We start from the raw sequence: 23,602 nt of genomic DNA, 5'->3' as shown, positions 1-23,602 counted from the left end.
AAACCATTCAAAAACAATTGAGAAAACAATTAAAATTCTGATGAAACCAATAAAGAAAACATGAAAAATGAAAGACAGAGATGCTCAAAATGTTATAAAACCGGCCTGTAGAACCTTCCCAAAACTCCCCTATTGGGCTGGCCCATGGCGAGCGCGGAGCCATGATGGTTCTACATTTGGGCGCAGCTATACGATGCATTAAGCTTCAAGCAGTCGGCCACCTCCACACGGGAGTACCATGACTGTGCCATGGCGACTGTAATTACTCGACTACTGTAGTCAGCGAGACACTGAATCGAGCCGTCTTTTTTTTTTCTAAAAAAATGAACGTCTCTTGAATACACATTCAATTTTTGATATTTCAAACCTTTATTTCGAAAAAGCAAACAATTTTTCAAAATTGGAACATTTTTTAGAAAATGTGATTTTTTTAATGTTTGAACATTTATTGTGAGCACTTCTTGAAATTCTTAGCATTTATAGATAAACAAACACTTTTTCAACTTTTGGATATTTTTTAAGGGTGAACAGTTTTTTAAATTCTAATCAATTTCTATAAAACCCGATCAAATTTTGTTATTGCTGAATATTTTTTCCAATTTAAAACAAAATTTGTAAAACCAAACAATTTTTAAATTGCCAGAACATTATTAGTTATTTTTGAATTTTTTTAAATGAAAAGCAATGAGGTAAAAATGGCAAATAAAAATGCGTGAATAAAACAATGGGAAAATGGAAGAAAAACTAGACAGAAACTTTCTAGAAGGTTCCCAAAATCGGTTAAAATGAGACATCTTCTAGAAGGTTCCAGAACCGAGATTGGTAGAACTATGTAATAGATTAAATGGGCCGACCCATCTTACCTCTCATCGGTCATTCCCTAGGCGAAGCTTCGACATTTGAATGCAACGCGCATCACATAGGATTTTACTGCTACATCAAGCAGTAAGCAAGATATAGCATTGACGAAATCACAAGCTGTTTCGTTTATCTCCCTTCTAGCTTCCACAATGGGCCGGTTGGTTGCATGTTGTGTATGGGATAGCAAGTGTGCAAGACCCATGTACAAAATGTACAAAAACCGTTGTTGTGTTCCCTAAAAAAACATTATCATGTCGTACATACGTAACCACGTGTGGCCTTGCATCTCATAGGGTGTGTTTGCTAGCAGTTCCCACCATAGCATTGTTGTTCCCCTTTGAGACATGCTAACTATGGACATGCTGAATACATGTATTTGCTGTTGTTTGGTAGTGGTGTATGTGCTAAGCCGTGCTGAGCCGACATTTCGTTTGGCAGTTTGCATGTGTTTAGACATGTTGAACAATTTTGAAATCTGATTATTTTGAATGTTGAACAAAATTTGAAAAACATGAACAAAACTTTAAACACATTTTGGAATTCTGATCTTCTAAAAAAATTTAAAATTTTTAGATATCCTGATATTTCTGAAAATTTAAACAATTTTTTAGATTTGAACAAACTTTGGAATTCTGAACATTTTTTAGAATATATTTTTTAAAATTATGAACATTTTGTCAGAATTTAAAATTCTAAACATTTTTTGAGAATTTAAACAAAATTTGAAATTCTGAATATTTTTTGAGAATTTAAACAAAATTTGAAATTATGAATATTTTTTGAGGATCGGGGCGAGCGTGGCTGCCTCCATGCACCCTATCTAGGTGTGCTCAACTCAGCATGTTTGAGATGCCTTTTTGCATGAGACGCCCATACACCCCGCCAAATAGTCAAAAGTGGGTTCTATAGGGATCTTTTGAGCCCATGCACCCTACCAAACACACCAATAGTGTATGTACTCCTACTCATCATATACGAAGTGTTGTACCGTCTCATGCAAGGAGAGCATCAATGGAGCAACACCCCCTTTCTTTCTCTCCTCGCTCTCTCCTCCTGCTCCCTTCCTACTCCTCAAGATCCCCTTCCGGCAGCCCCTCCCCTCTCCTCCCCGGCTTGTCGATGACGAGTAGGGTGAGGGTCCCATTCCCCTTTGCAGTCTAGGTAGCTAGTTTCATGTACGTCCTTTATGGCGGTTTTTGGGGTAAGCTCGTCGATCTGGAGGAACTGACGAACCTTGTTTGTTGCCTATATCGGTGTGGAGCTCATTGTCATCTTTGACGATGATTCCTCTCGACTTGGTTCAAATTTCCCGTCTCTAACAACCTCTAGTTGATGTGTTGCCTAGATTTGTTCAGATTCCTCTGAATCATAGAGCAATGGCAGCAGTTTGTGGTCAAGTCTCTTCCCTTTTTCTACTCTAATAAATTCCCGTGCTTTCTCCATTTGTTCTCCTCGTTGGTAATATCATATCCATCTCTAATCCGATGATTTATTTGTTATGCCTTAGATCTGGATCTTATAGATCAGATAGACTCGGTGCATGAGCAGATCGATCTAGGAACGACGCATGTTGGTTGGTTTATCTGTTGGCATCAATTCATTCTCTCCCAGATGAGGATCCCCTTTATATTTCTTGCCTCTAGGCGAGGTCGATCTTGGCTGGTGAACATGAGTCGCTCAGTTTCGATTGCCCTTTAACTTCCTTCGGTGGCCCCGAGTGCTATTATCACACCACTTATATATTTTTTCGGTGAGAATTTAGACTATTTTTATTTGGACTAACCTATTAATATAGTGCCAAAGGACAGTTCTTGTTTTCTATTGTTTGGGGATTTTTAGGTGAAAAATTCACGGAGCCGAAAGACTTGAAAATTATTATCCAAGGATTTGCCTCATCACTAACATGTCTGAGTAGATTATTTTTGTCCTATGAGTTAATTGGTGATCATAATTGGTTTGATTTGTATGTTTTATTTTGTTGTTGTCCTTTGATGCCCATCATACGAGCGCACATATATGGTTTTATGCTTTAGGGTGTTGCAATATGTGATAGATATACTTATGGTGGTCTGCAGGAGTGATAGAAATCTAAACCCCAGTTCATGAGTCGTTGCATATGGGATGAATGGGGGCTAATTTAACTTAATGCTATAGTTAGTTTACCTTAATGAACTTGTTAGTATTTGCAGATGCTTGCTAATAGTTTCAATCATAAGTGCATAAAATTTCTAGAAAAGGATAGTATGTTAGGCTTGTTAGCAGAGGTCTCTCCCACATATAATACTGCAATGACGATTATCGGTCTAGTTATCAATTGCCCATGGTCAATTCCGCACGTCCTACCACCACTTTTTCACACTCGCTATATTTATCTTATTATTATTTATTTAAACAACATCGGACTTTTATTTTTACGTTCTTTATTATCTTGCAAAGTTACCTATTCATTCTTGCAAAGTAATTTATTTCTTGTTTCTAGGTAAAACAAACGTTTAGTGCGCATAGAGGTTCTCCAGTGGTAAATAGAACTTGAAAAAAAATATTAATTCTAACTTTAAATTCTGCTGGATTTGACAATCTTACTTACCGAAAAGATTACAACTTATTTCCTACATTTGTGGGTTATCAGGCCCCATCTTGCGTTCTTGGCGCTCAAAGGTGTACGAACGTGCCCACAGACATTGCTCTCGCCCCTTTTTGCTTTCTCCACCCACTGTAGGGGTTTTTGGTTGGCGACTGGATCAAGTGCTTAATCTTCTGCATCGGCTGCGGACCCGCAATCTTGTATGTTTTCCAGGCCCTTGTTAGTCGCTGATGCATGTGCTTCGTCCTATTTCATGGCTTCGGTATGGGTATCAGGCCTAGACTATCAGTATCCCTTTATCAATTGGATAGGAGTAGCGACCGTTTGTTGCCTAGACTGTGGCGATGCAGAGGCCAGGGGTCCTCCTCCATTTCTAAAAAAAAATCATGGCTTCGGTGAAATCCTCGGCTTCATCCTTGCTGTCGCAATGGTAGTTGCAGAGCCTGCGATCCAATATGGGTCGTTAGAGTGAGTTGTAGGATATTTACGGTGTGGTCGTCTTGCTGACGGCAACTGAAGCACCGGCTCCTTTGAGACAAGCCTCCTCAAATGAGCGACGATGATGTGGAAGCTATTCTGATGACTGAAGCAACCCTTGTGCTTGAGCCTACATGTGGATCGTCCAACAACGGCGGTCAGTGTGCGTGTCCTTGCTGGCTTATCTTGCATCTTTTTTTCTCTCAATTTGGTTGTCTATATGTAATTCGAGTACCGTGTCAGAGATAATGTGTGGGGAGCCCTTCTTTGGAGGGTCGAGTTTGCCAAAATAAAAACGAAGTGCTGTACTGTTGCGTGCGCAACGTGCACGTTTTCTTCTTTGCGCGCAACGTGTACTTGGTTTAAACTGTGGACCGAAATAATCAATGTGCACTCGCCATGTGCATCAGCATCGCCAAATATTATATAGAACAGCACTCTCCATGATTCTCCCGTACAATTATGTTCATTTATAACGTTAGGAAATTACAATTGAATATGCTTCTTTGGACTGGGCGGAAAAAACACACACGCACGCGCGCGCACGCACATACATACGATTCATAGAGTCTTATGGTCGATTCTTTTAGCTGCCTTTTTTCAAGTTGAATACTTGAAATGTATATGCATAGGAGAACATATCTGGCGCTACCAATAAATGATACATATCACTATACCGTCTTAAAAATTGTAGGATAAATGATAAAAAAAATCTAGGAAACGATAATGACGTAAAGTATGGCATGATGAACTTTTTTGCCGAAATTCAAAAATACACAAGACACATAAAATCAAAACAGGATGTATATACACTCGGTTCTATGAATGTACACATTTTTTGCATCCACTGTGAATACTATGTCTCTTTTCCTCTTCTTTTTCAACATATTCTTCTCTTTTACATGTCTAGGTGCGAGTATATTATACCATGTTGTCTCTATATGCCAAATTTCTGTATTTTTTTTATCGTTTTGTACCAAATATTTGAATTGATACCATTGTGTATTATTTAGATGTTGGTATCATTAGACATGTCGCACTTTGGGTCTACGCAATATATATCATAGCAATTAATAAATATGTTCGCATGAGAAAACAGATAGCACTACAATTATTTCTTCTGATGTTGACGCGGGGCACCACCACATAGTATGGGGCTGTTTGGTTGGTGTCCACAACGCTACGTGCCTGACCTGAACTGTCCCTGAAGCATGCCTGATGCTTGTTTGGTTCGTGCCTGAGGAAAGAAATGCATGCCTGACATGGAGGTGCCTAGCAGTGCAATTAGCCTGGACTAGATATAAAATATAGAAGAAGGTACAATGCTTAGCTCAGGCACGGTGCTTAGCCTGGCTCAGGCCACCTTTTTCCTGCGCCTGAGGCGCGGCAGCCGCTGCCTGGCAGTGATAAACAACCGTCAACAATATTTAAGCATTAAAATATAGGATGCCAGACCAGGGCATGAACCAAACACGTTGTGCCGGACTAGCCTAACCAGGCAAATTAGTCCACCAACTCAGGGAGCACTCAGGTAGCATTTTTTTCTCAGGCATGATGCACAAGCCTATCCTTTAGCCGGAAAGATTGTAGCTGCACGCATTACACATGACACACTTGTCTACTGTGCATACAGCTAAGGCAGAGTCTATTTCAGAGACAAGAGCGCATGATTCCCCGGAAAGCGTTGTAGTACTACATGTTAATACCAGATCGGTCCAACCATAAGAGTGTTAGTTACGTCGACCTACGATCGACCCAACCGGCAGCTAGGGTTCCTTTATTTACTTAACGGTCTAAATCCAGATCTCATGCCTCATTGAATTTGGAGAATTTTTGTAGAAAAAACATAGGAACAAGAATTTCAGAGGAAAAATTCCTATAGATGCAAGCATTTGGTTTCTAGGAAACGCGTACGGGAATTTCGTAGGAATACTACTTACTTTTTGTGTTTTTGAAGGAAATTTGCACTTCCACTCAAAGCTTACTTTTTGCGTAAGAACAAGGCTAAGACAATTTCTTAGAATGGCAAGTGGCATCCTATCAAATTCCTATACTATTCCTAATTCCTATGTTTTGGTTTTCTCCAAACCGAATGAAGCCTCAGAGTGCAACTCTCTCATGCATTTTATGCGGGCCTTGTGGGCCGCCAGATCGGCCAGTGTGCTCTTTCTTTTTGCCCATATTGCCCTTAGTTAATCGGATAATTCTCTTCTACCATTTTTAATGATTTAATGAATCAGGCTCTAAAATATCGTGTTAAAAGGAAATTTTCCGGTACGTCCAACATAGGCAAAAGTGGATGTTGGCTTGTTTGGGACCATCTATTTCTATTTAACAGGTACTTGAGAAAACATGTGTCATCCTTCACTTTTATCAAAGGCCATTAGATTTTCATCTAACGGCTGAAAACAGATCTGGCGTTACTCATCTTCAACCTCCAGCTTCTTCTTTCGGATGTAGCCACTAACCAACCCAAGCCTAACCGCCTACCTTCGCCCCCTGCGTCCGGCAGCTATCGTCGTCCCGCCCTCCTCTCGACCTCCCCCCACCGCCATGTTGGCTCCTGCCCAACCATCACTCCAAGCCCCGCACAACCGGTGAACAACTCCAGCGATCTCCCTACATCCCCGCCCCCACCCCTAAGATAGATAATGAGGCTGTTGCTTCCCCCTAATATAGATAATAAGGTTGTTGCTCCCCCCCTAAGATAGATAGTTGGACAGTTTCTTCTTCGACGAGGTCCGGCCTCCTAAAAGAAAGTAATCGACGCAACATTTATTTTCACATATCTGAATAATAGCAAAACAGTTTTTTTTTTGGAAAAGGCGAATATCATGTCAATCATGCATTGGCAAAAGGCCAAAATCGTATAGCAACAGTGCAACGCCCAGGTATACATATCCCTATGCCCATGTGGCCATGCAGCATGATTTTCGTACTCTTGCTGGCCATGCATCCTCGTGATTGTCCTCCTCCAGCTGCATGCACGCAAGGCCTACTCTTTTTAGAGGCCCTGGGCTGCTCGAGTTTGACTGAACTAGGTAGCTGTACCTCTCCATGTGCCCACGTCTGCATGCATGTTGATTACACACGGTCGATCGTATGCTTTGCATCGTACTCGTAGCTACTTTCAGCTAAGATGGATTCTTCCTCTAAAAGAGACATTATGGGACAGGGGAGTACATGTCTAGGTGCAAGTATATTATGCCATGTTGTATCTCTATGCCAAATTTCTGTATTTTTCGTTATCGTTTATACTCCTACGAGACATTTGAATCGATACCACTGTATTATTTAGACGTTGGTATCATTAGACATGCCGCACTCTCGGTGTGCCAAATATAGACTATAGGAATTAATAGATATATATGTTCGCTTGCGAAAAAAGATAGCACTATGATTATTTCTTCTGATGTGGACGCTGGGCACCAGCGCATCCTTTAGACGGAAAGTCTGTAGCTGCACGCATTATACATGAGGCACTGTCTGCTGTGCATACAGCTAAGGCAGGGTCTATTTCAGAGAACAGGAGTGCATGATTATCCGGAAAGCGCTGTAGTACTAGATGTTATACCAGATCAGTCGAACAGTAACAGTGTCCCTTACGTCGACTTACGATCGACCCAACCAGCAGCTAGGGTTCCTTCTATTTACTTACCGGTTTCAGAGTGGAACTCCCTTAGGCGATGTGTGCGGGTCTTATGGGTAGCCAGATCGGTCAGTGTGTCCTATGTTTTCGTCCGGATTTCCCTTAGTTGATCGGATAATTCTCTTCTACCCTTTTCAATGAATCAGGCTCCAGAATACAACGTTAAGAACTAGTCCGGGATATGATCATTATGATTATTTGGCGAATTTGGCAGGTACGCACGGACTACATTCACGGCAAAGAGCTACCCCCTGTGGAGTCTACGGTTGACTTCCTTGTGAGCTACTTTAATTCTTTGAGATTAGTAAAGAATTTTGGAGTGGAGGAAATATTAGAAGGGAAAGACGCCGGTAATCCAGAAATATGTAAGTTGGGAGAACATGGACCTCCTCATAGATCAGCGATTACTGGCCGTCGGATCTATCGTTTGATGCGTTTTCAGCCGTCAGATCAGGCCACTGGAGGACCTCGTCGTTGGATCGACCCGGTAACACTGCTAAATAGTTACCTCCCACTGTAAAAGATCTCGTGCCACCGCGTGTAATTCTCGTGCCACGCCGAGGGCATTTTAGTCATTTCACTATAGGGTATAAAATCTCACCAGCTCCCCGTAGAACCCTAGCCGCTCGCCCCGCCCTGCCATCTCGCCCGTCCCGCCGCCCCGCCGTCTCGCCCGCCCCACCGCCCCGCCCCGCCCGTCCCGCTCGCCGTGGCCGTGGCCGATGACCGCGTCCCCGCCGTCCCGCCCTGCCGTCTCGCCCGTCCCGTCGCCCCGCCGTCTCGCCCGCCCCACCGCCCCGCCCCGCCCCGCTCGTCCCGCTCGCCATGGCCGTGGCCGATGACCGCGGCCCACCGTCCCGCCCTGTCCGCCGCAGCGGCCATGGACGGTCCTTGCTGCGCCGCATCCCCTGCCGGTCCTCCTTCTCCTGCGTCGCCCGGAGGTATGCGGCCGCTGCTTGCGTTGTTGCTGCCCCTGTGAGCTCGCGCATGTGCTCCGCCCCATAGGCGTCGCCATCGACTGCAGAAGGTCCATGCCGGGCCCAAACTCGAGGACCACCGTTTGGGTGGCCCGTGGTTTAGCGACCGCCGTCACGCCGGACCACCCCCGGCCCTGGCCTAGGGTTTGGTGGGCGAGCTCAGTGCCGTCTTCCAGTGGTGGACGAGGAGATCCGGCACGAACCACACACAGGGAGGAGCTCAACCTCTGCTGCCTCTGCGTGCCCCCAGGTATAGCAGGTCCTCATCCCTGCCTTTTCTAATTTCCCCACAACTCAGTCTGGGTTCATAAACAACATAGTTCGTTTGCCTGACTAATGTCAGAACCATGGTGTAAATGCCAGCATCCAGTTGGGGTACTGGTGCATCAACCAGACATTGGTGTCTTCAAAAATAGGGATTGTCGCTTTATATGTTGCTTTTGAGAAGATGCATTTTCTTTTCCTTTTAGTCTGGTGAAATAATTGTGTTGATGTCTAGACAGTCCATGCTGGTCCATTCCAATTTACCATTTTCGTAAAGTGAGATGGATTTTTCATGGTAGTGCCCGGTGGTGGTTGCTTTGTTTCACATTTCCAGATACACATGTAGTGGTGTTCTTACTGTATATCTGATAATGCCGGGGATTTTAGCTAATTAGCAATGTTTATATCTTTGTAGTTTCTTAATTTCTATATTTGAAGATGGCCTCAGTTGGTCGGAACGCAAATATCAAGATATGCTGATTAGTTTTTGAGATGTTCCATCAGGAATAAAGATGGCAACTTTTGGGGGCAAGGTTATTTTAAAGTCTGATGATTGCTATGTCGTGCAAGAGGGTGTTGAGCTGATAGGTAATTGCAGGAGTCGATGATATGTATATTCCAGCACCTTTACTCAAGGTAACTTATTTATCTTTATAACCGAGTACATCAACTCAATTTTTCCCATGGCAAGCTAGCTTCAACTGTTCCTGTTTGATTATGTCGTTTATTAGTAGTTGTAATCGTTAATGGTGTGGTCAGTGCCATCTAACATCATATTCTACCTATGGTATTGAACATTTTAGATTAATCTCAAATATTGGATTTTGTATGAATGTTGGCCATCGAATGTCATATTGTGCATATTGTATCGTACATTTTAGATTAATCTTGAAAATTGGATTTTGTCTGAATGTGGCCCATTAACTTGTGTCATAGAATTTCCTTATGACTCCTCTCCCGCAGGGTCCAACAAAGGCAGCATTGACCTCTCCTTATCTACAGCCTAGTGATGGCCACCACCAGTTTTGAAGCTGGTTGAGGTGAGTGTCTGATCCATTGGTCCTCCCTGGATGCAGTAGTTCATTTTCTACAGAAATTGCACATTTTCCTCTTTCTTTCTCGATCTGCCTCTTCCGGCTGCTCTCAGCCAGCGCCGCTTCTTCCGTCACCGTCTGATTTGCGGTCTCTCCCTTTTGTTCTTGCAGGTCCTTCGTACTCTTTGAGAGGTGGCACACATACTATAGAAGCGCTCCTGGACTGAGAAGCATCTTGGTCCCAAAGTTAAGCATCAATGGTTTTGTTCATTTGGTTATGCATGAGGGAGTTCCATGTTATTTAATTAAATTTGAGATATTAGATTTACGCTATTAGCGAATGAACACGTGGATGTTGCACTCAAATAATCTAAGGGGCCTCTTGTCCTATCTCTCCCTTCGTTGCCTTGCTGCTTACTTTTATGGCACCTCCAGCCAGCAGCACTGCGAGTTGCAAAGCAGCAAAGTGCCTCCAGTTGCAAAGCAGCCAGCAGCACTTAGAAAAACATAGGCACTATATTGATTTCCAGCGTAGAAGTGGCCTTTATAGAAGGAGGTCAGTAGGAAGCAATCAATTACTGGATCATTAAAACTAATCATACCATATGTAACAGGGCGAGTCAATTGATTACAGAGGTGTTCTTCATCATGATGGCTCTGTTTTGATGCCAGTTTCCTTGGATCAATTGGAGGTAACATGTATTTTTCTTACCCTTTTTTGTGGCTTGTATTGATATTTTCCTTGTGTGACCCCACCAAAAGATATCTCGATGCAACTATTTTCTAATCTAAACATGGATGACTTTCAGCAATCTCTTAGTTTTCATGCATTTAGCAAGAATGCTACTTTGTTACTTGGGTTTTATATTTTCCTTGTGTGACCCCACCAAAAGATATCTCGTTGCAGCTATTTTCTAATCTAAACATGGATGACTTTCAGCAATCTCTTAGTTTTCATGCATTTAGCAAGAATGCTACTTTGTTACTTGGGTTGATAAAATAGCTACAGCACATTGAGGCAAAAGGCAAATGTACATGCTCCTTATTACTTATCAGAAAACTTTTCCAGGGAGTTTTTTTGATGTTTCTCATATGAAATTGGATTCATACTAATGCTGTTCTTACATCCCAAATGAAAGGGTCCATGCTATAGAAATAAATTGCTTTAATTCACATTCTTTAGAAGTATATGCAATCGTGGACTAGATGCAAAATTTCTGTTGTATGTCATCCTTTAACTGACTACGAATCAGCGTTTTATTGTACAAATGCTTCCTGGTATGGGACCTGGATAAGAAGTATTTGGCCTGGACATTTGAATTTATTCGGACATTTTATCTTACTATATGGTGAACTGGGATCAACATATGTGGACATGCAAAAATACATGCGCTAAGACTCATATAACTATTCATAACATGAGTTAGGAACAAGTGCAGATCTGTAATTTTCAGCAAGCGAGAGAGGATTACATTTAGTTGTTTCAGTTTTAAACTACACTTGAGCCACTATTCCTGATAGTTCCAAACTAATGTTTTGTTTGGCTTGCTGCTTGCATGAATTGAACCATGCTTCCAGTTTTAAACTACACGTGAGCCACGGTTAATGATAATTCCAAACTGATGTTTTGTCTGCCTTGCATGAATTGAACCATGCTACTCTGAAATGTTGGTCTAGCGGATTCTTACGAATGGGCAAACTTAGGAATACATTGAATTTCTAGATGTTTTTAGCCTACTCTTTTCATTGCTTTTCCAATGTAGGTTGTTAGCATGTTACACTTTTCATGCATATGCTCTGTTGTTGCCTCTACCTCCTCTTTCTACAGGTTGCGATACAAGTCACGGACCAGAAGACCATAAGCAGGCATTCGATGCTTCTCGCTTTGCCTAATCCAGCAGTAGGGCGTCACTGACAGGGTGGCGCACAACTCTGCTTTCACGGACTATCCACGAGTCGGGGACGACTAATTGAGCATGCGGCTGGTTGAAGCAAACGACAATCTGGCAGCAGAAGCTTGTGGTGAGTTTTCTTGAGTTTCCTGACCCCTATCTGCAATTCTGTTCCAAATTGAGAATAAATATTGATTGACTAATTGAATTCCAGAATGATGTATCATAGTATGCATTCTTCTTATTTGAACAAAGGTGGAATTTTTTAGGCTTTCTAAGCTGGATCAGCAGCACCTGTTAGATGCTTGCAAATGGACACATTAAGAATTCAGGAACCCAAAGATTAGGTAGCCGCTCAAACTTATCAATATGAAGCATACCTTTACAAAAAAAAATATTGTATGAATTCTGAGATGCCTTCTTCGATTCTAACTTGTATTCAATGTTTCACGTGTTATATATTCCTTTGGTGAAGTTGTCCAGCCAGTATAGTAGAATAAATCAGCCATAAATCTCATTTCCTATAAACTTTTGCTGATCAGTTTTTGCATGTCTATTACTTGCATATTTTGAAAAAACTGTCGTACAACTCCTCCTGAAGGAATACCATATCTTTATGAACCTTTTTGCTTACCAGTAATGCTTGCATGCTTGATCTTTCTTTCATAAATGTCACTCATGATGCAATAGGGCACTATCTAATGCGCAATGGAAATAGGTCTTACCATTAAGTGGTGTAAGCATCATAAGGCAATGATGGGATATTGATTACAAAACATGATCAGCATGGGGATCTTTGTCATTTGAGAAATACAAAAATAATAATAAACAATCTGTTACTCTCAAATTTTCATGGATGGTTGGATTTTGTGGTGCATGTGTTTCAGTAATGACATAATATAGGTTGGATAAAAAATTATTTGTTGACGAACCGTCAGATGCTCGGTTCAGTTTAAAATATCATTCCATGTGGCTTTCACTGTTTATGACCGCATCAAGGATCAAAAGAGGACCTGTCGATTAATTTGTTGGCCTGTTGTCTCTAAGTCTGCAGTAATCCCACTCTCACTCTCTTGCATTTTCTGTTATTTAAATCTTTTACATTAACTTCTGTTATGCAAGTATAAGTGCAAATAGTGATGAGCTTTCGCTCTTGCTAGGGCTCCAGTAGTAAATGCATTATGAGAGGGGCAGTGACAGCCTGATATATATCATCGATATGCAGCAAACACGTCTTCGACTTTATGTTTGACTTGATTCTTTGTCAATCTCACTATTTCATTTGCCTGACATCAGAACTGGAAACATCAAAATTGACACTTGGATATAAGCAAGACCATGAATTATGTCAGCTTTAGTGCTCTATAATTAGAAGTGACTCTTCTGCAATTTTTGGTAACACAGGTTGAGCCGAGCATTGTAAGGATCCAAGTAGAACGATGCTCCATCTCTTGTTAGAGCAGCCTGGGCTTCCCAAGGCCATTTACCGTGTCAGAGGATACTTGCAGAACACGATAAGTAACCGTTCTTTTCAACACCACTGTCCAGAATAGCGGGAGCTGTCCAACGCAATTGTTGATTACTTGTGTGTTGCTCTCCAAATGAGGCAATGGGGGAAGATTCTGCCGCCTTTGAGGCAATTATGTACATGGAGAACGCCACAAACATTGTGGCAAAGGAACTGAAAATACGAATGGCTGAGCAAATGTAATGAGACCTTGGTTATCTAAGGCTCGGACTCAATTAGGCATTTGACATGATAGACAACCTTGCTAAAGGTTATTTATATGATGTGAGATACATGTCCTCCTTTTCAGATTAGATTCATAGTGTCATGGCAGATGCCTTTCCTCCTACTTGTGCGATGGATAAATCAACAAAGTTGATGGTTATTATATTGAATTGGTGGGGCATAATCATGAGGACAGAACCTGCCACTAGCTACTGGGATGTGTTGTGTGAGCTACTGTCGGACTGTCCTTGCCTTCTATAAGAGTGCATATTAGTTGCACTGATGCACTGCTAAAGCTTTAGCAGAACTATATAGGATTCTTACCTTGGAATGACTTTTGCTTTTGCTATCTAATAACCCAACTATTGTTTTATCTATTTTATGTGGAAACATTGTCTTGGCTTACTTTGTCATGGACTTCCAGATTAACTGTTCTATTGAATATCTTGCTTTCCTTGCTTTTGGTATATCTGATTTTAAGCCTTTTTTATTGCTTTAACAAAATGTGCTATGCTACTGATGTAACTTATTGGGTTGATATATCCTGAGCAATTATTCTTATTCTCATTTGGCAATTGTACTGGGTTACTCCATTGCCAGCAATCTTTCTAATTCATGTTCGTCAACACTAAGTGCTTTGTTTAAACTTTTGAACAATCCGTTGAGCCAGGCACCTCGCGCCTTGCCAAGGCGCGATTCCTAATTCCTATCTAGTCCATGATGATGCTCGGCGAGCTGTGGCGCCTGTGAAGCCGCCATTGCCTTGGCCACCACCGCGGGTAGGATGGGCGGCCCTATCAGTGGATGGACCTTTTTCGTCTAATGATGGCACAGCAGCTGCTGGTATGGTACTGCGAAGGACTGACGGTTCAGTGATTTTCACGGCCTACCATTTTATTTTCAACTGTAATATCGAAAAAGGCTTTCGCCCTGCTTTATATATAAAGCAATGATCAACAGCACCTGGTACAAACGCACACACACCCAAGGCATGATACATGGGCGCTGAGCGCAGCAACACCATCCCTAGCACTACGTGAAGAGGTGAAGCCGCATATGACGAACCGTGGGCTCCAAGACGGCGCCTTCAGGAAGGGGACGACACCGGAGCGCCGCCATCGCCCGATCCGAGGATCAGAGTTTCCCCCGGAGCAACACGACGGGCAATGAGAGCCGTGATGACGCCTTCAAGAAGGGAACGAGCTTCGCCGCCGCCGGTCTGTCCGAAGATAGAGCAGGTTTCACCCCGGCCACCAATCGCCATCACCGAACGCCACAGCCCGGCTACCACGCCGCCCACACATCCGTCGCAACCGGGCAGCACCAAGCCACGGGCTCTGCCCATGAGCCTCGCGAACCCACCACCAAGGCCGCCGACCCGACATCCAAGACCTTGACACCGTCTCACCCGAGATTCGCCGCTACCCCAACCAAAGACACGAGCTGAAAGGACCCGCCTTTCGCACCCCTGGGCTGCCCCCAGTGCCGAGACCCAATAGGCCGGCCAAAACTAGCCTCCATCACCTCGTCCTACGGCACCGGGCGCGAGACGAGCTCGGTCCTGCTGCCGGGCGCGAGACGAGCATAATCCTGCTGCCGGGCACGAGACAAGCTCGGTCCTGCTGCCGGGCGCGAGACAAGGTCAGTCCTGCTGCCGGGCGCGAGACGAGCCCGGTCCTGCTGCCTGGTGCGAGACGAGTGATGGACCGCGGCTGGGGAAGGGCCAACCATCGACGAAGGTAGCAGACGAATGACCGAGAAGAAGGATCGAAGGTCGGCACAGGCCGCACACTGACGGGCCGACACCGGAGATTTCCGGCCGCCGCCTTGAACGACCCAAACCACCGCCGTGAGCCACCACCACGTCGTGGCAGCCCACATCCACACGCCGGGACCACTAGGGGGAGCCCCGCGCCGCCGTACCGACATGCACCACTGGAAGAGGCAGGCCCAGCAGCAGACGCCGCCAGCCACCCCACCATGGCACGCCCCTGCTCCGGCCACCTCCAGCACCCAAGGACCGCCGGAGACGACCGGACCACACCGCCTCAGCCCGCCGCCCGCGAGAACTGCCGGCCGGAGGAGGAGCCCGCCAGATCTGGATCGGACCGCCACAACCCCGACGCCGCCCACCCTGCGCAGGCACCCTCCGCCGACCCCAGCAGCCCTCCACGCGCCGCCACCGTCGCCGGGATGACCACCGTCGTCGCGCCCTGCCCAGCGCCGCGCATACACCCAAGGCGGTTTCCCCGCGCCAGCCAGCCCCGTGCGAAGGGAGAAGAAGGCCCGCCGGCGCGCTTCGGCAGCGGCTGGGGAAGGGCCCCCCCTCCCCCCCGCGCGCGAGCGGGCGAGTCGGGAGTACTATGTCCTTTCAACTGTAATGAGGTGGTGGAGTCAGAGATCCATGCACTGATGCAAGGTATGGCACTGGCCATACAACATACGGATCTGCTGATCCTCGTTCAATCTGACTCGTCTGAAGCTCTTTCTATCCTGACCGATGATACTCTTTCCTGGTCGGCATATGGTCATTTAGCTACTGAGATTAAGGCCCTTATGGAAGGGAGGGAGTTTGTTCCACAGCAAATTAGAAGAGAGCAAAATAGGGTAGCAGATCAATTGGCTGTTTACGGTCGTACTGAGTCTTGCATGGCTATTTGGATGAACAAAGGTCCTCGATGTATTGAGGAATTGTTGCCTCTAGATTGTAACCCTATTATTTTGGAATAAAACTTTCCTTTTCCTCGGAAAAAAAAAACATCGTTAAGAAAAGGATCTCAGAGTGCCTCTTGGGTAAACCGTGTTTTCTAACCGGTATGCTCAACACATGCAAAAGTGGTTGGTGGCTTGTATTCTTGAAAGAGACGAGTATCATGCTCATGTCAATCATACATGGGCAAAAGGCCAAAATCCTACAGCAACATTGCAACGCCCAGGTATATGTGGCACTTTGTGTATCCCTGTGCCCATGTGGCCATGCTGCATGATTTTCGTACTCTTGCAAGTTGCTAGCCATGCATCCTCGTGAAGTCGTGATTGTCATGCTCCTCCAGCTGCATGCACGAAAGGCCTACTCTTTTTGGAGGCCCTGGGCTGCTCGAGCTTGACTGAACTGGGTAGCTTGCTGTACCTCCCCATGTGCCCGCGTCTGCATGTTGATTACCCGGTCGATAGTATGTCTTGCATCGTACTCCTAGCTCATTTCGGCTAAGATGGAACCTGCAGACATGACCTTCTTCTCAATTAATGATGAATGAATGTGGCAAATCTTTTGGCCAGGAAAAAAAAAGGTGAAAGCTACAGCACGCGGTACGGCGGTAGGCCATTGCAGCAAGGGAAAGTCGGGCAGTTTGTACGTGTACTAGCTGCCTCAGTTTTGATCCAAGTGCCCGTGAACTGATCAGTTCTCACAGTGCAGCGTGTACGTCAGTGTCAGTACGTAGATGCTTTACTGTTTGATTAAAACGACACATCGAGCACTATCTACCTGAACTTTCTGAACATAGATCCTATGATCATAGTGATTTTTTTTTTAGAAAAGGAGGATATAGTGATATGGCCACTTCGTGAAATACTACACATATGTGCCTCACCGAGTCACCGCCGTCATGTAACCCTCTCCCCCCTTCTTCTCCGGCGCCGGCGACCCACCCCCGCACCCACACCCACGACATTCACCTCTTTGCCTCACAAGCTGTCAGTTTTCTTTTCCAATGAAATCGACTAATACCTGAATTTTGTTCGCGCAACAGATAGATAGCAAACGCGGAAACCATGTATAGGGTGAACCAGTGGTGTACCTAGCGGGTGTGCCATGGCACACCCAGAATTTTGGAAAAAATAGTTTGCTATGTAAAAAATAGCTGATTTTTAAGGCTGGTCCAAGCCAATTAAAATAGACCTTATTATTTTAAAGTGTGCACACTCTCATTTTATTTCTAGGTCCGCCACAGGGATGAACTAAGGCGTGACACGGTATATACCCCCTTTCCTTTCCGTCCCAAAATATGAACATTGCAATGCTATAATTTCGCTACTCCCTTCATCCCAAAATAAGTGTCGTGATTTTAATTTATATTTACTAGTTAGTGCAAATACATTGGAACAATGAGGCCACCTGTTTATATCGGTTGCGAAATATTCTCTATGTTCACTCTTATAAGATATTATAACTTTTTTAAACCATATGTGTATAGGCGCATTTTATTGTATTTGTTCACTTATTTCAGTCCGAATATGTAATCATATCGCAATATCATGGAGTATATTTTTTAAAGTCAGTCGGTTTTTTCAGCCATTGGGCAATTAATTAGCTTGTTGACGGCCAGGTCAATAATGTGGTGACACATGCGATGTGACCCCGGCCGGACAAACGACGAACAGGATGAAGTCTCAAACTGAGCATCAAACAGGAGTACTAGCTACGTGCTCCTATCTGGGAGTAATGACAATCCAATCATTCATGCAGATACAGTTCACGGGCAGATCGATCACGGATCGATGGCCCTCAATTATTACGGACTTCCATGGTTACACTGCACGCACGTACACGGTACACCACACACATCAAATACAAGCAACACACTCAATCATACACACACGCACGCACGTACGAAACCCTAGTGCTGCTACAGCGCGCGTGTGTGGTAGATACAGATGGGGACGAACCGACGGACACACACCGATAGACAGGTGCATGCATCATGATAGGTCGGTACGAAGCCAGCATGCATAGCATCTGCATGCATGCACGCAACCAAACGCGGCTACGCGACGGCGGCCGGGACGAAGGGAGTGGCGAGGAGCATCAGCGGCGTGCGGCGGCGCACGCCGAGGCCGGGGGCCTCCTCCATGTCGACCTCGGCCACGCCCTCCGGCAGCGACCAGTCGAAGTGGTAGAGGAGGCCGACGAGGGCGAGCTCCATGCTGGCCAGCCCGTAGTTGAAGCCGGGGCACATCCTGCGTCCCGCGCCGAACGGGAGGAACTCGTAGCTGCTGCCGGTGAAGTCCACGGCGCCGTCCTCGAACCGCTCCGGCCGGAACTCCTCGGCGGCCTCCCAGTACCTGGGGTCCCGCCCGATGGCCCAGGCGTTGATGACCACGCGCGACTTGGCCGGCACCGTGTACCCCTCCACCTCGCAGTGGTCGATGCTCTCCCGGGGCACCAGCAGCGGCGCCGGCGGGTGCAGCCGGAGCGCCTCCTTGATCACCAGCTTGAGGTACTGCAGGTTGCTCGCCTGCAGGTCGGCCTCCGTCACGGCCGCCTTCCCCTTGAACGCCTCCCGGATCTGGGCCTGCAGCTTCTTCATCACACGCGGGTTGCGCATCAGCTCCGACATCCCCCACTCCATGGCCGACGCCGACGTCCCCGTGCCGCCCGCGAACATGTCCAGGATGATGGCCTTCATCCTGCTGTCGTCGAGGTGGAACCCGAAGCCGCCCTTCTCCTGCAGCCCGATGAGCACGTCCACCAGGTTCTCGTCCACGTTCTCGGCGCCGGCCTTGATCTTGTCGGCGCGGGCGGCCTTCCTCTCGGCGATGATCTCCTCAAGGATGGCGTCCACGGTGGTGTAGATGCCCTGGAGGCTGCGCTTCATGCCGGTGACCGTGGCGAGCATGGTGGTCCACGTCGGGAAGAGGTCGGGGATGTTGAAGCCGCTGGCCAGGCCGACGCCGGACTTGATGGCGGCCATGAACTCGGCCGCGTTCTTCCGCTTCTTCCCGAACGCGGCCCGCGCCACGATGCTGTTGGTGACGCTGTGGAACATGACGCTCAGGTTCACCGGCGTCGACGGCCCCGCCTCGCGGATCTGCTCCACCCGCATCATCACCTGCATATATGTGTGCATGCATGCGTCAAACACGAATCGGCCGACGAATTAACCACTGTTCATCATCCATAAGTGCCATCTTCATCGAAATATTTTTTGGACCCCGTCCCCGCGTACTTTTAAGTTCAATTATTACTCTGGCGTTTTCTGTTGCCACGTTCAGATAGTTAATTAAGTATTACCTCGTCCTCCCTGATGTGGCGGAAGGAGAGCACGCGCTTGGGGCTGAGGATCTCGGCGGCGCAGAGCTGGCGGAGCTTGCGCCAGTAGTCGCCGGAGGGGGAGAAGAGGATGTCGGCCCACTCGTAGCCGCCGATCTCGCCGGCGAGGAGCTTGGGGCGGGTGGCGAAGTTGGTGTCGTGGGTCTTGAGCACCAGCCGCGCCGTCTCCTTGGAGGACACCACCACCAGCGGCGTCTGGCCGAGCTGCAGCATCATGAGCGGGCCGTGCGCGTCCGCCAGGTCCCGCAGCTTGCGGTGCGGCAGCACGTTGAGCAGGTGGTGCATGCTGCCGATCACCGGCAGCTTCCACGGCCCCGGCGGCGCCCTCTCCCGCACCGGGTTCAGGTACACCTTCAGCACCTGCAGCAGGGCCACTGCCACGGCCGCCAGCACCAGCGACTGGACGTAGAGCTCGTCCATGCCTGCGCTACCAAAGCTCGGTGAGCTCGCTCACTAGCTCTCCAGCAGCTAGCTAGCAATGGTGCAATGGTAGAGGTAGTGCTGGTGGTGATTGGTGTGAGTCGCTCTGCTGCTGGCAGGGGGTATATATAGCAATCCTTGACGTATAGGAGTCCCTAGGGGCAAGTGGGCGATGTGGGGGACGAGTTGGCCCACGTCACGATGGTGACGCAGCCCATGAAGCGGGGGCCATTAGTTTAGAGCGACATGTTTTTTTTTTGAAAGATCCAGCAAATTGCTGGCTTCAATTAGATTTAGCAGAAAGCAACGAAAGAAACAACATGAGAAGGATCCGAAGATCAAAGGAAAAAAAAGAAAAGGCAGCCCTATTAGCTGCAGAACAACACTACACTTACAAAACGGAATGCCATCCGCCCACCGCAAGACAATGCAGCTCCGACTCCGGCGGAGAAACTACGGAGAACAAAATAAGGTTGGCGTCACAGGGGATCGCCGAACGGACCACATGTCGCTCGTCATCGTACGCTACCAGAGCCCCGCACCGCAGCTTCGACTTCACAGCAACAAGCAGCCGAGGTAATCTCACGGACACGCCGGAGAAGAGCCGACTACCATGACCAAAGCCACGCCTCCGACAATGCTCACCACCGTCATCGTTGCCACAGAAGTCAAAACCTCCCTCATCGCCGGACACGACCAAGCAGCACGAACAACATCCTCCATCTATCACTGGTCCCCCTGGCCGGTAAGGAGCTCCTGAAACGATGCCCCAAGAGGCGCGACACACATCGCCTTCATCGTCCGATCCCATGGGATCAAGGGTTTCCCCCGAGCAGCCTTGCGTGGTGGAGCGAGCAGAAATGCCTCAGCGACGCCTTCAAGAAGGAAGCGGCGCCCGCAGGCGTCGCCGTCACCTGCCCCAGCCCAAAGACTGGCAGCAAGGTCTTCATCCGACGCTGCACCTCCAACCACCAACCCGAGCCAGGCCACCACCGCAGACACACGCCCGACGGCCGCTGGCCCCACGCGCCCAACGTCCGCCGCAGCCACCAGATCCGGACGCCGGGGCCCAGGTCTCCATCGCTGCCGCTGGTCCGCGCCGGATAACCGCCAGCCCCTTGCGCCCGACGGTCATCGCAGCCACCTCGCAGAACAGGACGCCGGGGCCCGATCTGCCTCACACCGCCCTCTGGAGCTCATCGAGCCGACGGCCGGCGACGGGCATGAAGAGCCCATGCGCCGCCGAACAGCTCGCTCCCGCCTGACCCCTCTCCTCCGCCGCAGCGCTGACCACGACCCCGCCCCGCGGTAGGCACTCTGCAGATCCAGCTGGGGCTCGCCCGGCGCAGCGCGCCCACGTCCCGCGCGACCGGCGCACGCCTAGCCCGCAGCTCAACGCATCACCACCAGCCTCGCCTCGCCGCCCGTCCAGCACCAGAGCAGAGGAGCTCCACCTTCGCAGCCCACCGCCGGATCCCGCGCCGTACGCCAGATCCGCGCCCTGCGCGCCCACGCCTACGCGCGCCGCCTCGCCGGCCAGCCGCGCCGCCCCAAGCGCGCGTAGCCGCTCGAGCTCCCGCCGAGACAACCAGCCCGCGCCAGCCACCTACGGACGGGAGGAGGGAAAAGGAGCCCCGCCGCCGTCGAGCCGCGCGGGCTTTGCTCGGCGACCGCTGCCGGCGGCGGCGAGGGGAGGAGAAGGCGGTGGGTGGGCTGCTGGCGGCGGCTAGGGTTTGCTCCCGAGCCGCCCGCGGGGGCGACGCGAGAGCGGACTTGTGGCTCGTTTAGAGCGACATGTTAACTTGGCAACACTGTGTGATGGTTAGTGCAACGTTGTCTTCTCTAAGCTCACCATTAGTATAGTGTTACTGTGAATAAGGTCGAATAGACTTGTAGACTCGCAAAGGCCTTTAGTCCCGGCTGTGCAACCGGGACTAAATATGCGCGACTAAAGACCCCCCCCTTTAGTCGCGCCTCTTACGAATCGCGACTAAAGGCTTTAGTCCCGGTTCTCGTGGCTAACCGGGACTAAAGGCCCGTCCACGTGGGCGCCAGGGGTCCGTCGGGGCGGAGGACCTTTAGTTCCGGTTCTCTCGGCTAACCGCGACTAAAGGCCTCCTCCGCAGGTTTAGGGTTTTAGCCCCCCTAAACCTGGTTTCTTTGCGAATTTTTTTTATTTTTTTTTATTTTCAAATTTCTGAATTATTTTAACCTCTAATCTCTAATCACCACCCCTCATCACTGCTCAATTTATCCTCTAATCTCTAATCACCCCTCATCATTCCAAATCATCTAACTTCCCGGACAGTCACCCATCCTCTCACTACTCCAGCCTGAGCACGCTTAACTTCCGGGTTCTATTCTCCCTCGTTTCCAAGTGTGCACTTGTTGTTTTCCTGACAATAGTAGGATGTCAATTCTATTAACCCTCAGGAATTTAGCTTGAGCACGAAGTGACACATTTCACTGTTTGAGTTTGAAACTATTGTTTTAAAAAACAATAATTATTTAGTAACACTAATATTTCTGGAATAATTAGTTTGACCATTGTTTGACCACTGTTTGACCACAGTTTGACAAGATTTGACCAAAGTTTTAAAAAAACTGAAATAATTATTTAGTAACACTAATAAATATTTCTGGAATAATTAGTTTGACCATTGTTTGACCACAGTTTGACCACTGTATGCTTCTTCGATTATTTAGTAACACTAATATTCTAGAATAATTAGTTTGACCATTGTTTGACCACAGTTTGACCATAATTTGAATTTTTTTGAATTTTTTTGCCTCTCCAGATCTTAAAAGCCCCGTATCTTTTTTTCTGTTAGGTTTTTGAGGATTTTGAAAATGTTTAACGGGGTTCCCCCCGTTAAATTCGGATGTAACTTTTCGAGTAGATGATTTTTCATATAAAAAACTTTTTCATCCGAATTCGTATGCAAAAGTTATGCCCATTTTAAGAAATTCCAGAGAGATTTTGCAAATAAAGTCGAAATTCATATTTGTTAATTTTCCCAACAACTAGACCACATATCACATGGGAAACTTATTTTTTTTGACATTTCCATCATTTTCTTTTGTTTTTTCTAAAACTGAAAAGGCGATCCAGGGGGTAGAGTTTGAAAATGAGGCTTCAAATCCCATTAGTCGCGGTTGGCCAGACCAACCGGGACTAAAGGTCTTTAGTCCCGGTTGGTCTGGCCAACCGCGACTAAAGGCCTTCGGGCCAGCCTGAGGACCTTTAGTCCCGGTTGGCCAGGCCAACCGGGACTAAAGCCCCTCCCGTCCGCCAGCTGTCGACCGAGCGCGCTGGGCCCAGATAGTTGGTCGCGGGTCTACTCCCGAACCGCGACTAAAGACCCCTTTGGTCGCGGTTCGATTATTTTGGGGACTAATGGGGGCGTATGGAAGCCTCTTTTTCTACTAGTGTGTGGTCCGATGGTCCAACCGCAACCTACTACTATGCATAATGCATGTATCCATATAGTTCCATACTGCAAGTGGAAAGGTATAAGCATATAAATTTGAAGACTTTGCATTCTTCGGAAGGTTGTGTAAGCATATAGGAAGTGCATGGGACAAACGTACCAGCTATACAACAAGGAGCAATATAAACAATTTCCATCATTCTTGAGTTACATAATGATCATGCATCTG

General features: G+C 47.2%; 1 protein-coding gene and 1 long non-coding RNA gene across 6 annotated transcripts; one reads left to right on the top strand and one right to left on the bottom strand.

Annotated features, from left to right (window-relative positions):
* Positions 1-8,196: 8,196 nt before the first annotated feature.
* LOC123122779 (uncharacterized) lies at positions 8,197-13,843 on the top strand. Of its 5 annotated transcripts, XR_006460366.1 has the most exons (7): positions 8,197-8,798; positions 9,317-9,448; positions 9,776-9,852; positions 10,018-10,092; positions 10,461-11,868; positions 12,008-12,085; positions 13,143-13,843. It is a non-coding gene; the product is annotated as an uncharacterized lncRNA (long non-coding RNA). The 5 variants fall into 5 exon arrangements; XR_006460367.1 differs by lacking the exon at positions 12,008-12,085 and having other exon boundaries at positions 10,018-10,538; positions 11,675-11,868; XR_006460363.1 differs by lacking the exon at positions 12,008-12,085 and having other exon boundaries at positions 13,143-13,663.
* Positions 13,844-17,906: 4,063 nt separating this feature from the next.
* On the bottom strand, positions 17,907-20,035 carry LOC123122778 (premnaspirodiene oxygenase). The gene is made up of 2 exons (XM_044543117.1): positions 19,484-20,035; positions 17,907-19,301 (listed from the first exon to the last, which is right to left on the bottom strand). The coding sequence occupies exons 1-2, from the start codon at positions 19,940-19,942 to the stop codon at positions 18,237-18,239; spliced, it is 1,524 nt and encodes a 507-aa protein (XP_044399052.1). The 5' UTR covers positions 19,943-20,035; the 3' UTR covers positions 17,907-18,236.
* Between the last annotated feature and the right edge of the window lie 3,567 nt (positions 20,036-23,602).

This window comes from Triticum aestivum, chromosome 5D (assembly GCF_018294505.1).
Source record: "Triticum aestivum cultivar Chinese Spring chromosome 5D, IWGSC CS RefSeq v2.1, whole genome shotgun sequence".
Taxonomy (NCBI): domain Eukaryota; kingdom Viridiplantae; phylum Streptophyta; class Magnoliopsida; order Poales; family Poaceae; genus Triticum; species Triticum aestivum.
The sequence above is the reverse complement of the archived record's forward strand: the minus strand, read 5'-3'. Positions and strand labels throughout refer to the sequence as shown.

Coding starts and splice junctions, on each gene's coding strand:
- LOC123122778 (XM_044543117.1), bottom strand. CDS start 19,942: ATGGACGAGCTCTACGTCCAGTCGCTGGTGCTGGCGGCCGTGGCAGTG. Junction 19,302..19,483: donor GCCACATCAGGGAGGACGAG/GTAATACTTAAT, acceptor ACATATATGCAG/GTGATGATGCGGGTGGAGCA.